At 45.5% G+C, this 16,496-nt stretch overlaps 2 protein-coding genes across 6 annotated transcripts in view; one reads left to right on the top strand and one right to left on the bottom strand.

Annotated features, from left to right (window-relative positions):
• LOC132385096 (uncharacterized) overlaps positions 1 to 16,496 on the top strand; it is a 175,324-nt gene that overhangs the window by 96,734 nt on the left and 62,094 nt on the right. The gene's annotated exons all lie outside the window — the stretch shown is intronic.
• dscaml1 (Down syndrome cell adhesion molecule like 1) overlaps positions 1 to 16,496 on the bottom strand; it is a 676,237-nt gene that overhangs the window by 26,073 nt on the left and 633,668 nt on the right. For all 3 annotated transcript variants that reach the window (XR_009509068.1, XM_059956821.1, XM_059956822.1), the window contains one exon: positions 12,761 to 12,791. Coding sequence is in view for 2 of the 3 variants with exons in the window: in XM_059956821.1 (XP_059812804.1) it covers positions 12,761 to 12,791 (31 nt within the window). In the remaining variant the exon portion in view is untranslated. The remainder of the gene's footprint in view (positions 1 to 12,760; positions 12,792 to 16,496) is intronic.

The following is a 16,496-nucleotide window of genomic DNA, read 5'->3' on the forward strand; positions in this document are numbered from 1 at the left end:
GAGACACTGGATTGTGGAGTGAGACGGAGAGTTTAAAAGAAGCGATCGGATGCAGTTGGCAATTTTTGTGCGCCACAGTTGTGAGGAAACACTGGATTGTGGAGAGAGACAGAGAGTTTAAAAGAAGCGATCGGGTGCAGTTGGCAATTTTTGTGCGCCACAGTTGTGAGGAAACACTGGATTGTGGAGAGAGACAGAGAGTTTAAAGGAAGCGATCAGGTGCAATTGTAAATTTTTGTGCGCCACAGTCCACAAGAGCCACCGGATTGCGGAGAGGGACAGAGAGTTTAAAAGAAGCGATCGGGTGCAGTTGGCAATTTTTGTGCACCACAGTCCACAAGAGACACTGGATTGTGGAGAGGGACAGAGAGTTTAAAAGAAGCGATCGGGTGCAGTTGGCAATTTTTGTGTGCCACAGTCGTTAGGAGACACTGGGTTGTGACGAGGGACAGAAAGTTTAAAAGAAATGATCAGGTGCATTTGGTACTTTTTGTGCGCCACAGTCCACAAGAGACACCGGATTGTGGAGAGGGACAGAGAGTTTAAAAGAAGCGATCGGGTGCAGTTGGCAATTTTTGTGTGCCACAGTCGTGAGGAGACACCGGATTGCGGAGAGGGACAGAGAGTTTAAACGAAGAGATCAAGTGCAGTTGGCAATTTTTGTGCGCCACAATTGCTTGGAGAAACTGGGTTGCGACAAGGGACAGAAAGTTTAAAAGAGATGATCAGATGCAGTCGGCACTTTTTCTGCGCCACAGTCCACAAGAGACATCAGATTGCGGAGACAGAGAGAAAGTTTAAAAGAAACGCTTGGGTGCATTTGGCAATTTTTGTGTGCCAGTCACTCGGAGACACCGGATTGTGGAGAGAGACAGAGAGTTTAGAAGAAATGATCAGGTGCAGTTGGCAATTTTTTTGCGCCACATTCCACAAGAGACACCGGATTGCGGAGAGGGACAGAGAGTTTAAACAAAGAGATCGAGTGCAGTTGGCAATTTTTGTGCGGCACAGTCGCTTGGAGAAACTGGGTTCCAACAAGGGACAGAAAGTTTAAAAGAAATGATCAGATGCATTTGGTACTTTTTTTGCGCCACATTCCACAAGAGACACCGGATTGTGGAGAGAGACAGAGAGTTTAAATGAAGAGATCAAGTGCAGTTGGCAATTTTTGTGCGGCACAGTCGCTTGGAGAAACTGGGTTCCAACAAGGGACAGAAAGTTTAAAAGAAATGATCAGATGCATTTGGTACTTTTTTTGCGCCACAGTCCACAAGAGACACCGGATTGCGGAGAGGGACAGAGAGTATAAAAGAAGCATTCGGGTGCAGTTGGCAATTTTTTGTGCGCCACAGTCGTGAGGAGACACTGGATTGAGACGAGGGACAGAAAGTTTAAAAGAAATGATCAGGTGCATTTGGTACTTTTTGTGCGCCACAGTCCACAAGAGACACCGGATTGCGGAGAGGGACAGAGAGTTTAAAAGAAGCGATCGGGTGCAGTTGGCAATTTTTGTGCACCACAGTCCACAAGAGACACCGGATTGCGGAGAGGGACAGAGAGTTTAAAAGAAGCGATCGGGTGCAGTTGGCAATTTTTGTGCACCACAGTCCACAAGAGACACTGGATTGTGGAGAGAGACAGAGAGTTTAAACGAAGAGATCAAGTGCAGTTGGCAATTTTTGTGCGGCACAGTCGCTTGGAGAAACTGGGTTCCAACAAGGGACAGAAAGTTTAAAAGAAATGATCAGATGCATTTGGTACTTTTTGTGCGCCACAGTCCACAAGAGACACCGGATTGCGGAGAGGGACAGAGAGTTTAAAAGAAGCGATCGGGTGCAGTTGGCAATTTTTGTGTGCCACAGTCGTGAGGAGACACCGGATTGCGGAGAGGGACAGAGAGTTTAAACGAAGAGATCAAGTGCAGTTGGCAATTTTTGTGTGCCACAATCGCTTGGAGAAACTGGGTTGCGACAAGGGACAGAAAGTTTAAAAGAAATGATCAGGTGCAGTCGGCACTTTTTCTGCGCCACAGTCCACAAGAGACATCAGATTGCGGAGACAGAGAGAAAGTTTAAAAGAAACGCTTGGGTGCATTTGGCAATTTTTGTGTGCCAGTCACTCGGAGACACCGGATTGTGGAGAGAGACAGAGAGTTTAGAAGAAATGATCAGGTGCAGTTGGCAATTTTTTTGCGCCACATTCCACAAGAGACACCGGATTGCAAAGAGGGACAGAGAGTTTAAACAAAGAGATCGAGTGCAGTTGGCAATTTTTGTGCGGCACAGTCGCTTGGAGAAACTGGGTTCCAACAAGGGACAGAAAGTTTAAAAGAAATGATCAGGTGCATTTGGTACTTTTTGTGCGCCACATTCCACAAGAGACACCGGATTGCGGAGAGGGACAGAGAGTATAAAAGAAGCGTTCGGGTGCAGATTGCAATTTTTTGTGCGCCACAGTCGTGAGGAGACACTGGATTGAGACGAGGGACAGAAAGTTTAAAAGAAATGATCAGGTGCATTTGGTACTTTTTGTGCGCCACAGTCCACAAGAGACACTGGATTGCGGAGAGAGACAGAGAGTTTAAAAGAAGCGATCAGGTGCAGTTGGCAATTTTTGTGTGCCACAGTCGTTAGGAGACACTGGGTTGTGACGAGGGACAGAAAGTTTAAAAGAAATGATCAGGTGCATTTGGTACTTTTTGTGCACCACAGTCCACAAGAGACACTGGATTGTGGAGAGGGACAGAGAGTTTAAAAGAAGCGATCGGGTGCAGTTGGCAATTTTTGTGCTCCACAGTCATGAGGAGACACTGGATTGTGGAGTGAGACGGAGAGTTTAAAAGAAGCGATCGGGTGCAGTTGGCAATTTTTGTGCGCCACAGTTGTGAGGAAACACTGGATTGTGGAGAGAGACAGAGAGTTTAAAAGAAGCGATCGGGTGCAGTTGGCAATTTTTGTGCGCCACAGTTGTGAGGAAACACTGGATTGTGGAGACAGAGAGTTTAAAGGAAGCGATCAGGTGCAATTGTAAATTTTTGTGTGCCACAGTCCACAAGAGACACCGGATTGCGGAGAGGGACAGAGAGTTTAAAAGAAGCGATCGGGTGCAGTTGGCAATTTTTGTGCGCCACAGTCCACAAGAGACACCGGATTGCGGAGAGGGACAGAGAGTTTAAAAGAAGCGATCGGGTGCAGTTGGCAATTTTTGTGCGCCACAGTCCACAAGAGACACCGGATTGCGGAGAGGGACAGAGAGTTTAAAAGAAGCGATCGGGTGCAGTTGGCAATTTTTGTGTGCCACAGTCGTTAGGAGACACTGGGTTGTGACGAGGGACAGAAAGTTTAAAAGAAATGATCAGGTGCATTTGGTACTTTTTGTGCGCCACAGTCCACAAGAGACACTGGATTGCAGAGAGGGACAGAGAGTTTAAAAGAAGCGATCAGGTGCAGTTGGCAATTTTTGTGCGCCACAGTTGTGATGAAACGCTGGATTGTGGAGAGAGACAGAGAGTTTAAAAGAAGCGATCAGGTGCAGTTGGCAATTTTTGTGCGCCACAGTCGCTTGGAGAAACTGGGTTGCCATGAGTGACAGAAAGTTTAAAAGAAACGATCAGGTGCAGTCGACACTTTTTGTGCGCCACAGTCCACAAGAGACACCAGATTGCGGAGAGAGACAGAGAGTTTAAAAGAAGCGATCGGGTGCAGTTGGCAATTTTTGTGTGCCACAGTCGTGAGGAGACACCGGATTGTGGAGAGTGACGGAGAGTTTAAAAGAAGCGATCGGGTGCAGTTGGCAATTTTTGTGTGCCACAGTCATGAGGAGACACCGGATTGCGGAGAGGGACAGAGAGTTTAAAAGAAGCGATCGGGTGCAATTGGCAATTTTTGTGCGCCACTGTTGTGAGGAAACACTGGATTGTGGAGAGAGACAGAGAGTTTAAAAGAAGCGATCAGGTGCAGTTGGCAATTTTTGTGCGCCACAGTCGCTTGGAGAAACTGGGTTGCCATGAGGGACAGAAATTTTAAAAGAAACGATCAGGTGCAGTCGGCACTTTTTTGCGCCACAGTCCACAAGAGACACCGGATTGCGGAGAGAGACAGAGTTTAAAAGAAGCGATCGGGTGCAGTTGGCAATTTTTGTGTGCCACAGTCCACAAGAGACACTGGATTGTGGAGAGAGACGGAGAGTTTAAAAGAAGTGATCAAGTGCTGTTGGCAATTTTTGTGCGCCACAGTCGCTTGGAGAAACTGGGTTGCGACGAGGGACAGAAAGTTTAAAAGAAATAATCAGGTGCATTTGTTACTTTTTGTGCACCACAGTCCACAAGAGACACCGGATTGCAGAGAGGGACAGAGAGTTTAAAAGAGGCGATCAGGCCACAGTCCACAAGAGACATCAGATTGCGGAGACAGAGAGAAAGTTTAAAAGAAACGCTTGGGTGCATTTGGCAATTTTTGTGTGCCAGTCACTCGGAGACACCGGATTGTGGAGAGAGACAGAGAGTTTGGAAGAAATGATCAGGTGCAGTTGGCAATTTTTGTGCGCCACAGTCACTTGGAGAAACTGGATTGTGGAGAGAGACGGAGTTTAAAAGAGGCGATTGGGTACAGTTGGCTCTTTTTGTGTGCTACAGTCGCTCGGAGACACCGGATTTCGGAGAGGGAGAGAAAGCTTAAAAGAAGCGATCGGATGCAGTCGTAACTTTCTGTGCGCCACAGTTCAGAGGAGTCAGCGGATTGCAACCAGTTACAGAGAGTGTAAAAGAAACCAGTGGATCAGGAGGCATATTTTGCACACCATAGTACTGAGGAGATACCAGAATGCACAGTTAGAGAGAGTTTTAAAGAAGCGTGCTTGGGCAGTTAGCAATTTTACATACCACTGTTCCCAATGAGACTTTAGATTGCGTTCAGGAAAAAGTTTTAAAGAATCAAGCTGGGGCAATTGGCACAGGGAAGCAATGTATTGCGGAGAGAGAAAGAGTGAGTTTCAAAGAAGCAAATGGAAGCAGTCGGCACTTGATTGCATCACAGTCCCTGGGTGGCACCAGATTGCATAGTGGGAGAGAGAGCTTGAAAGAGCGAGCGAAGGCGGTTGGCACCTCTTGCGTGACAGTGTCCCGAGGAGACACCAAATTGCGTAAAGGGGGGGAAAGTTTAAGAGAAGCGATTGGCTGATAGGTGGCACATTTTGCGCTATAGTCTGAACTAGACACGGATTGCGTACAGGGAGAAAGTGTTTAAATGAAGCAAGTGCGGGCATTTGGTACCTTTTGCACGACACTATCCGAGAATACACTGAACTGCGTAGAGGGACGGAGAGTTTAAAAGCAGCGAGCGGGTACAGCTGGCACAGTTTAGTCCCGAGGAGACATCAGATTGTGTCGAGGGAGAGGGAGTTTAAAAGAAGTGAGCGGGAACAGTTGGCATTTTTTTGCATGCCATGGTCCCGACGAGTCATCAGATTGTGGTGGGAGTGAGAGAGAGAGTTTGAAAGAAGTGAAGAGGAGCAATCGGCTGATTTTGCGCACCGCATTCCCGAGTAGACACTGGTTTGCGAACAGGGAGAGAGCCAGCAGTGGCGGTCAGCAATTTTTGCACCCTACAGTACCAAGAGACTCTGGATTATGTAGACGGACGGAGAGCTTAAAACAAGCAAGCGGGGGCAGTCAGCACATTTTACACACCACGGCTTTCCTAAGAGATACCAGATTACATAGAGGGAGAGAGAGTTTAAAATAAGCGAATGGAGGCAGTCGACACATTCTCCCCGAGGAGACACCAGATTGCGTAGAGGGAGCAACAATGGAGTTTTAAGCTTGACAATAGTTTGCAGGAGCAGTTGGCACATTTTGTGCTATAGTCCTGAGAATACACCAGACTGCGTAGAGGGAGAAAGAGTTTTTAAAAAGCGAGCAGAGGCAGTTGGCATCTCTTGCCCGACACCGCCCCGAAGAGACACCGAATTGCATAAGGGGAGGGAAAGTTTAAAAGGAATGAATGGGGACAGTCAGCACATTTTGCGCTATAGTCCCGAGGGGACACCGAATTGCATAGAGGTACGGAGTGTTTAAAGGAAGCGAGCTGGTACAGCTGGCACAGTTTATGCTATAATCCAGAAAAGATACCGGATTGTGTAGAGGGCGTAAGTTTAAAAGAAGCAAATATGAACAATTGGCAGTTTACACGACACATTTTCTGAGGACATTGGATTTCATAGTGGGTTTAAAAGAAGCCAGCAGAGGCAGTTGGCACCTCTTGCGCGACACTGTCCCAATGAGACTCACGAACTGCGTAAAGGGAGGGAAAGTTTAAAAGAAACGATTGGGGTTAGGTGGCACATTTTGCGCTATAGTCCTGAGAATACACCAGATTGTGTAGAGGGAGAAAGAGTTTAAAAGAAGCGAGCGGGGCAGTCAGCAGTTGGCACATTTTCCGTGCCACAGTCCCGTGGAGATATCGGATTGCGTAGAGGAGGAGAGACTTTCAAAGAATAGAACTTTTTTTCGCACCGCAGTCCCTAGGTGGCACCAGATTGCGTAGAGGGAGAAAAGGTTTAAAAGAAGCGAGTGGGGGGCAGTTGGCACTTCTTGCGCGACACTGTCCCGAAGAGACACCGAAATGCGTAGAGGGACGGAGAGTTTAAAAGCAGTGAGCGGGTACAGCTGGCACAGTTTAGTCCCGAGGAGACACCGGATTGTGTCGAGGGAGAAAGTTTAAAAGATGCGAGTGGGAGCAGTTGACACAGTTTGCACGACAGATTTTCCAAGGACTCGTTTGATTTCATAGAGGGAGAGGGACTTTAAAAGAATTGAGCGGGATCAGTTGACATTTTTTTTACATACCACAGTCCCGACAAGTCATCAGATTGCGGTGGGAGCAAGAGAGAGTTTGAATGAAGTGAAGAGGAGCAATCGGCTCATTTTGCGCACCGCAGTCCCGAGCAGACACTGGTTTGTGTAGAGGGAGAGAGCCTAAAAGAAGCCGGCAGTGGCGGTCAGCAATTTCTGCACGCTACAGTACCAAGAGACACCGGTTTATGTAGACGGACGGAGAGTTTACAACAAGCAAGCGGGGGCAGTCGGCATATTTTGCATGCCACAGTTTTCTGAGGAGACACCGCATTGTGTATAGGGATAGACAATTTAAAGGAAGTGTGCGGGGACAGTTCGCAGATCTTACGTGCCACAGTTCCCGAAGATACACCGGGCTGCGCAGAAGAAGAGAGGGTTTCAAATAGGCGAGTGGGGGCAGTCGGCACTTTTTTTGGCACTACAGCCGCGAGGAGACACCTGATTGCATAGAGAGGGAGAGTAAAAGAAGCGAGTGGTTGCAGTTGGCAGTTATTGTGCTCCACAGTTCCCAAGGAGACACCGAATTGCGCAGAGATAGATAGAGAGAAAGAGTTTAAAAGAAGCAAGTGGTTGCAGTTGGCACTTTTTGCGCACCACAATTCCCATGAGACATAGGATTGTGCAGAGAGACAGAGACATTAAAAGAAGCGCGTGGATGTAATTGGCACTTTTTTGCGCACCACAATACCGAGTAGATAGCAGGCTGCGTAGAGGGAGAGAGAGTTTAAAAGAAGCGAGCGGAGGCAGTCAGCATATTTTGCGCACCACAGTCCCAAGGAGACATCGGATTTTATAGATAGGGAGAGAGTTTAGAAGAAGCTAGCGGCAGGCACTTTTGCGCACCATAGTCCCAAGGAGACACCAGATTATGTAAAGGAATAGAGAGTACCTTGAAAGAAGTGACTAGGAGCAGTTGGCACTTACTACGCGCCATTGTCCTGAGGAGGCACTGGGTTGCGTAGAGGGAGAGATAGGTTAAAAGAAGCGAGGGAGGAGTCATCACATCTTGCTCGGCACAGTCTAGATGAGACACCAGACTGGGTAGAAGGAGACTGAGTTTTTAAAAAAGTGAGCAGGGGCAGTCAGCACTGTTTGCGCAAAATTTCCGAGGAGATACTGGATTGTGTAGAGGGAGAGAGATTTTAAAAGAAACGGAGACAGTTCATACAAATTGCACACTACAGTTCCCGCGGAGACACAAAATAGTGTATACGGATAGAGAGTTTAGTGGGTAGGGGCAGTTGGCACTTTCTATGTGCCAATATCCCCAGCAGAGACCAAATTGTACAGAGGGAGAGAGAACTTAAAAGGAATGAGCATGGCTAGTCAGCACTCCTTTTGCGCCACAGTTCCCGGAGAAGACATTGGATCGTGTACCATTAGGTTTAAGCAGAGCAGCCACTGTGTGAGTGGGTTAGTGTTGAAATGAGTAGTTAAGGCTTTGACTCATCGAGGCTTTGGTGAAGAGAGGCAGAGGTTGTCGGTAGATTAAGAAGTTGTAGCTAAAAATGGATGCACTCCTGATAATTTGGTATGCTGAGGGTTGATACAGGGAAGTAGTTACACCCAAGGTGCATGTCAGGAGGGGGAAATGGGATAGACAGCCAGTGCAGAATACCCGTGTAGCCATCCCCCTCAACAACAGGTACAGCACTTTGGATTATGCTGGACCTAACAGAGGAAAGTCAGAGTGGTCGGGTCTCTGCCACTGCAACTCAGAAGGAAAGGGAGAGGAGAAGAAGCAAGCTGTGGTGATAGAGGAATTCATTAGTTAAGAAAAAAAAACGGAGGTTCTGTGGGTGAGAATGAGATTCCTAGATGCCAGGGTCCAGGACATCTTGGATCGAGTCCTTAGCATTCTTAAGTGGGAGGGTGAGCAGTCAGAGGCTGTGGTTCAAGTCAGTACCAATGACATGGGTAGGAAGAGTGACCAGATTCTGCAAACTGAGTTCAGCTGTAAGCTAAAGGGCAGGACCTTCAGGGTTTTCATCTCAGGGTTGCTACCCGTGTCACGTGCTAGTGAGGCCAGAAATAGGAAGACTATACAGTTTAACACTTGACTCAGGAGTTGGTGTAGGAGGGTGGGTTTCAGATTTTTGTATCATTGGGCTCTCTTCCAGGGAAGGTGGGGTGGGTACAGAAAGAACGATTTTCTCCTGATCTGGAGGGAAACTAATATCCCAGTGGGAAAGTTTGCTAGTGCTGCACGGTGGGGTTGAAACTAGAGCTGCAGGGGGATGGGAACCAGAGTGCCAGAACAGATGGGAGAGAGAGAGAAGTTGTTAAGCCTACATATAAAGTCAGGAATCAAAAGGTTAAGGATGGTAGGACTAATGTACTGAACTGCATATAGTTCAATGCAAAGAGTATCATAGGAAAGGCATGGATCAGCACGTGGAATTATTACATTGTAGCCATTTGTGAGACTTGGTTGCAGGAGGGACAGGACTGGTAACTTAATGTTTCAGGATTCCCTTGTCTTAGATGTGATAGAGCGGGAGGGATTAAAGTGGGAGGACTGGTATTACTAATCAGAGAAAATGTCATGGCAGTGCTTGGTTAGGACAGACTGGAGAGCCTGTCTAGTGAGGTATTATGGGTAGAACCAAGGAATAAGAAAGGTATGTGCATGTTAATGGGATTATATTACAGACCACCCAACAATTCACGGGATTTGGAGGAGCAAATGTGCAGGGAGATTGCAGACTGTTGTAAGAAACATAAGGTTGTTATAGTAGGTGATTTACACTTTCCACGTATTGAGTGGGAATCCCACTCTGTAAAAGGGCTGGTTGGGAAAGAGTTTGTCAAATGTGCTCAGGAGAGCTTCCTTAATCAGCACATAGAAGTTCCATAGAAGTACATAGAGTGCGATACTAGATCTCTTATTAGGGAATGAGACAGGGCAGGTGACAGAAGTTAGTGTACAGGAACACTTTGCAACTAGTGATCATCATACCATTAGTTTCAAGGTAGTTATGGAAAAGGACAGGTCTGGTCCTTGGGTTGAGATTCTAAATTGGAGAAAGGCTAAATTTGATGGTATCAAAAAGGATTTGGCAAGTGTGGATTGGGACAGGCTGTTTTCTAGAAAATATGTACTTGGTAAACAGGAGGACTTTAACAGTAAAATTTTGAGAGTACAGAGTTTGTATGTTCCTGTCATAATATAAGGCAAGGATAACAGGTTTAGGGAACCTTGGTTTTCAATAGATATTGAGACCCTGGTTAAGAAAAAGGAGGAGGTGCATAGCAGATATAGGCAGGTAGGAACAAATGAGGCACTTACGGAGTATTGGGACCCTGAGGACTTGTGGAAACTGTGTGGTGGTTTCTTTCAAACTTATAGTCTTTTAACATCTTTGGACTATTTTTACTGTGCCCATGGTCTGTTTTTTTTTAATCAATGATGGTATTGCTTGCACTGTTGAAACTATATGTTAACTATAACTATATGTAACTATGTGGTTTTGTGTAGGTCTTGTAGCTTTAGTTTTTGGTTTGTTGGGTGGTAGAGATGGTCTCCTGACTTGATGTGTCTGGGTAGTCTTGTTTTGTCTGGTGGGTTTGGAGCTCCTTTCCGGGAAATGTGCTAAGATGGTAGCGCGATATTAATATGCAGCAGCCTCTCCGGACTCTGGATTGGGGATTGCCAAACGTTATGTGGATTTCTGGTGTAGTCTGTTTTGCCATGTGCTTTTGTGATATCATTCTGGAGGAACATTGTTTCATTTTTAAATGCATTGCAGTTGTGGTTTCTAAATGACAATAAACTGAAATTCAATTCAATTCAATAAGAAATGTAGGAAAACACTTAAGAAAGAAATCAGGCGGGCTAAAAGAAGGCAAGAGGTTGCTCTAGCAGACAAGGTGAAGGAGGATCCCAAGGGGTATGTTAACAGATATGTTAAAAGGATTGCAAGGGACAGAATGGTCCTGTGGAAGATCAGTATGGTAATCCATGTGTGGAGTCAGAAGAGATGGGGGAGACAGTAAATGGATATTTTTGCATCTGTATTTAGTCAGGAGATGAACAGAGTGGACAGAAGTGAGGCAAAGCAGCAGCGAGGGCATGGACCCCGTACAGATTATGGAGGAGGAGGTGTTTGCTGCCTTGAGGCTAATTAGGGTGGATAAATCCCCAGGGCCTGACAAGTTGTTCCCTCGGACCCTATGGGAGGCAAGTGCAGCAATTACAGGGACCCTAACAGCACGGATCAGGTACCAGAGGAGTGGAGGATAGTTAAGGTTGTTCTGTCGTTTAAGAAAGGCTCTAAGAATAAACCAGGAAATTATAGGCTGGTGAGCCTGACATCAGCAGTGGGAAAGTTATTGGAAGTCATTCTAAGGGACCGGATATATGACTATTTGGAAAGACAGGGACTGATTAGGGATAGTCAGCATGACTTTGTACATGGTAGGACATGCCTAACCAAGCAAGTTTTTCAAGGAAGTTACCAGCAAAGTTGATGCAGTGGATGTTGTCTATGTGGACCTTAGCAAGGATTTGACAAGGTCATGCATGTGTGGTTGGTCAAGAATGTGCAGTTGTTCGGTATTCCAGATAAGGTAGTCAATTGGATTAAATATTGGCTTTGGCGGAGAAGGCACAGAGTGATTGTAGATAGTTGCCTCTCTGACTGGAGGCCTGTCTCTTGTGGCGTGCCGCAGTGACCAGTGCTCCAGGACTGTTGTTTGTTATCTATCTGAATGATAATGTGGTCAATGGGATCAGCAAATTTGCGGATGATCATAAAATTGGGGGAATAGTGGATAGCAGGGAAAACTATCAAAGCTTTCAGTGGGATCTGGACTAGCTGAAACAATGGGCTGAAAAATGGCAAATGGGATTTAATGCAGACAAATGTGAGATGGGAGGACCAGACAGGGTAGGTCTTACACAGTGAGACTGAGGATTGTGGTAGAACAGAGGGATCTGGGAATACAGGTCCATAATTCATTGAAAGTAGTGTCACTGGTAGATAGGGTTGTAAAGAAAGCTTTTGGCACATTGGCTTTCATAAATCAATGTATTGAGTACAGGAGATGGGATGTTATGTTGAATTTGTGTAAGACATTGGTGAGGCCTAATTTGGAGTACTGTGTGCAGTTTTGGTTTTCTCCCAAAGTTATAAATAATATTGAAAGAGTACAGAGAAAATTTACAAGGATGTTGTCGGGACTGGAGGACCTGAGTTCTATGGAAAGATTGAATAAGTTAGGACTTTATTCCTTGGAATGTAGATTTGGGTGAGTTATACAAAAATTATGAAGTGTATAGATAGGGTAAATGCAAGCAGGCTTTTACTACTAAGGTTGGATGGGACTACAACCAGAGGTCATGGGTTAAGGGTGAAAGGTGAACAGTTTAAGGGGAACATGAGGGAAAATTTCTTCACTCAGAGGGTTGTGAGAGTGTGGAATGAGTTGCCAGCGCAAGTGACACATGCAAGCTTGATTTCAACATTGAAGAGAAGTTTGGTTAGGTACATGGATGGTAGGAGTATGGACAGCTATAGTCCCCGTGCAGGTTGATGGGAGTAGGCAGATTAAATCACTTGGCACGGACTAGTTGGGCGGGACTGCCTGTTTCTGTGCTGTACTCTTCTATGACTCTGTATTGAGAGCACACAGTCAGGGTGGGGCATGACCATGTGGAGGGTCAGAGTGTGGGAAGTCAGGGTAGCCAGTGAACTAGAGTGTGGAGGGCCTGGGTAAGGTGTGACAGTCAGTATGAGGCATGACAGAGTATGGAGAGTCAGGGTGACCAGTGACTGGAGTATGGAGAGACCGGAAGCAGAAGGTCTGAATTGAAGAGGCCTGGGGTGAAACTGCTCCGTGTATTGGTTGGATTGCGGATGTCCCACATCAGAGCATGTTCAGTCTGCCACATTCGAGAGATCTTACCTAATCAGCATTTCTGCCAAGCTCTTCGCATCTGAAATATCAAAACAAAACAATTAATTTCATAAACACAAGAGATTCTGTAGATTTTGGAGGCCAAGACCCTTCATCAGGATTGGAAAGGAAGGGCATTAGGCCGAAATGCCAACTGTTTATTCCCATCCATAATGTTGCCTGACTGGCTGAGTTGCTCCAGCATTTTGTGCATTTTGCTTACAATTAGGTTTAGGCAACCAGCACAAAGAGGCGAGATTTTCCCTCCCCTTCTGTACAAAGCTGTAGGAGAGCTGTCCCCCAGTGCTCTGCAATTTGAACAGTGACCCAAGCAAGTGGTAGCATGATTGTGTAGTGGTTAGCACAATGCTTTACAGTACCAGAGACCCGGGTTCAATATCTGCTACCTGTAAGGGGCATGTTCATTATCACTGTGACCATGTGGGTTTCCTCTGGGTGCTCCAGTTTCCTCCCATAGACCAAAGGCATACAGGTTAGTACACTAATTGGTCATTGTAAATTGTCCTCTGATTAGGCTAGGGTTGTTGGGTAGTGCAGCTCAAAGGGCCAGGAAGGTCTATTCTGTGCTGATTCCCAATAAAATAAAGGATGAAAAGATTAATTGTCTGCAGTGATTGGCAAGGTTGAGTGACAGATTCCTCTCAAAAGTGCCAAGCGGCCAGCTGCTTGTCTAACTTCCCCCAGCCATGCATTGTGACATTTAAATCATTTGCATTTCCTCAGACATCAACAGTTCTTTAACATCACATCTTGCTTGCCACTTGCCTTAGAGTGTCCCCGTTTTCACTCTGCTCCAGCGAGGTGTGCACATAGCAGATATTTAATGTGAGCAATGTGATTCAAAGTTTGGGAGTTGGGGCTAGGAGGAGTGTGGGGGGGGGAGAGTGAGAGAGAATGAGAGGGAGAGGTGAAGAGAGAGAAGGACAGAGTAAGTATGAGAGACGTGGGGGGGGGGGGGGGAGAGAGAGGGAGGGAGGAAGAGAGGGAGAGCCACTGTTGAAACATCAGGAGATTGGAAGAACTGGGCACCAGTTTATGACTGGTTGAAAGAAACCAATAAGCAACATGAAGGAAGCTACTAAAATTTAATAGTTCAGAAAGTGGGGAATTCAGATCATTGCTGCCGACCTAGGCTATCCAGCTTAATCTTAATTTCCATCTCTTCCTCTATCGCAAGGATGAGCAGAGGGCTTCTGCATCCACTATCCTTTCAGCCAGTGACACATAAACCCCTGAACAAAAATAAATCCTTCACTTCATCTCAGTTCCTTCTAATGATTACTGTAAATCTCTGCTCTCCTTAGTTATTGAGCTCTGGATAAGGGAACACAGTTTTCCCTTTTCATTCCATCTCGATCTCTCATTATTTGACATGCCTCAATAAATAATCAGCCAATTTCTCATTTACAAAGAAACTGACCTCAGATTAACCAACATTTCCCTGCAGTTAAAATTCTCCCGTTCTATAGAACTTCTAGTAATCTTCCTCTGAACCCTCTTTCCTGTATCCCCACCTCTCTATAATGGCCAGGTCCGCACAGGGTTCAGCAATAGCACTGCTAATGATGTTTTGTCCCAGCAAGATCTCATTACTCTCATATACTGTCTTAACCTGTGAAGTGTATATTCTAGTCATCATCAAGAATATAAGAACTTTGTTGGCTATAAATGTATCCAGTCTTCTTTTACCAGAGGCACTGAGAGATTTTATTCCTGTTCCCTGAAAATTGAGCAAATGGCACTAGGTGGCAATAATGGCAGGTTTTAGCTGCAGGCAATTGCTGAGGTTGATGTGAACCTTGGGATTGCTGAGATCTGAAAGTTAACAGAAGCAAGTACAGTTTTGTGCTATTACACGGGCCAATCTTTGGTCAGATGAGTGTTCAATGCTATTCATGACCTGGCAGCTTTTTTGTTTGCCAACAATACATCGTCTTAAAGAATCCACCAGCGTCTGAGTACTCAGGCTTCAGTAAGTGTACCATATTACAAGATACACTGTAACAAAATGCCAGGCTTTCTTTCTCAACACTTTCCAAACCCAAGATCAACCACTTGGAAGGACAAGGCCAAAAGTACACCAATACGTATGACATCCCCTCCAAGTCAGAAACCATCCTGAATGGATCCTCTAGGTCTAAATCCTGGATCACTCTCTGACAGCATGAAGGGAATATCTTCACTTCAATGACTATTGTGGTTCAAGAAGAGAAATGGCTGCCACCTTCTCAAAGGCAGTCAGGGTCAGGCAATGAATGGTAACTTCACAGTGACCTGTGCATGCATGCATACATACATACAGAGCGAAATACCAGGATGGCATGGTAGCCCAGCTGTACAGCGCCAGCAATCCCTGACTGGAGTTCAGTTCCTGCTGCTGTCTGTAAGATGGTTGTACTTTTGCAGTTTTGGGCCTCTTAGCTAAGAAAGGATGTGCTGACATTGGAGAGGGTCCAGAGGAGGTTCACGAGAATGATTCCAGGAATGAAAGGGTTAAGGTATGAGGAGCATTTGATTGCTCTTGGCCTCTACTCCCTGGAATTTAAAGGAATAAAGGGCCATCTTATTGGAACCTGTTGAATAGAGATAGGCCTATATAGAGTGTACGTGGAGAAGATGTTTCCTATTGTAGGGGAGTCAAGGACCAGAGAACATAGCCTCAGAATACAAGGACATTCAAGATTCAAGATCGTTTAATGTCATTTCCAGTATACAAGTGCAAAGGAAAATGAAATAATTGTTACTTTGGATCCAAAGCAGACCAAAATACACAATAAGATAAAGAATACAATAATAAAAAGATCACAATGAATATAAATAAATAAGATAGCTTATATACATTGATTGATTGTACATAAAGTGTTTGTAGATGGCTGTAGAGATCAAGTCATTGGGTATATTTAAAGTGGAGGTTGATAGTAAGGGCATTAAATATTATGAAAAGAAAGCAGGAGAATGGGGTTGAGAGGGATGATAATTCATCCATGATGGAATGGCGGAGGAGGCCCAAGGTGCTGAATGGCCTAATTTTGCTCCTATGTCTAATGGTTTTTAGTTTTTAGTTTCCCTTCTCTGAGAAAAAGTCAATGTACCTATGTTCACACTACAGTAGCTATTCCTCTCGATATGTTCCATACATCTACAAGGTTTGCCCTCCATCTCCTACATTCCAAGGAATAAAGTCCAAACCAGGCCGATCTCAGGACATCGTCCACATAAATCTTCTCTGCAATTATTCCAATTTCCAGAAACAGGGCAACTAAAACTGTACACAATATTCCAAGTGCAATCTCACAAGCATCTTGTTCAAATGCAGCCACCAAGAGTTTTTGGTTCTTATTGTAGGGGTGTCCAGGATGAAGATTATTCAGATTTTTTCAGCTCATCCATTTGGAAAGACCTGCTGTCTTCCCTTCAAAACTTCCAACTGTTACATAAATGATTCCAGGAATTTTCCATGCCATCGTTCCTGATTGTCCAACTCATATTGCTGCCATCTGCCCGGGGGGGGGGCTTTCTCTGCCACCTGCACGACTGCAACAAATCTTTAAAGAGACTGGACTCTAATTAAACCTCAGCCGGATCCACACTCTGTGCACCTGGCATGGCCAAGGCAAATAAAACTGACAATCATGGCAGGTCCATGCACAATTCATAAACCACAGGGAGATGGATTACTGGAAAATAATTAGTCATCTAAGGAGTTTCAAACAAAATGTAAAAC

This window comes from Hypanus sabinus, chromosome X2 (genome assembly GCF_030144855.1).
Source record: "Hypanus sabinus isolate sHypSab1 chromosome X2, sHypSab1.hap1, whole genome shotgun sequence".
In the NCBI taxonomy this organism is placed as follows: domain Eukaryota; kingdom Metazoa; phylum Chordata; class Chondrichthyes; order Myliobatiformes; family Dasyatidae; genus Hypanus; species Hypanus sabinus.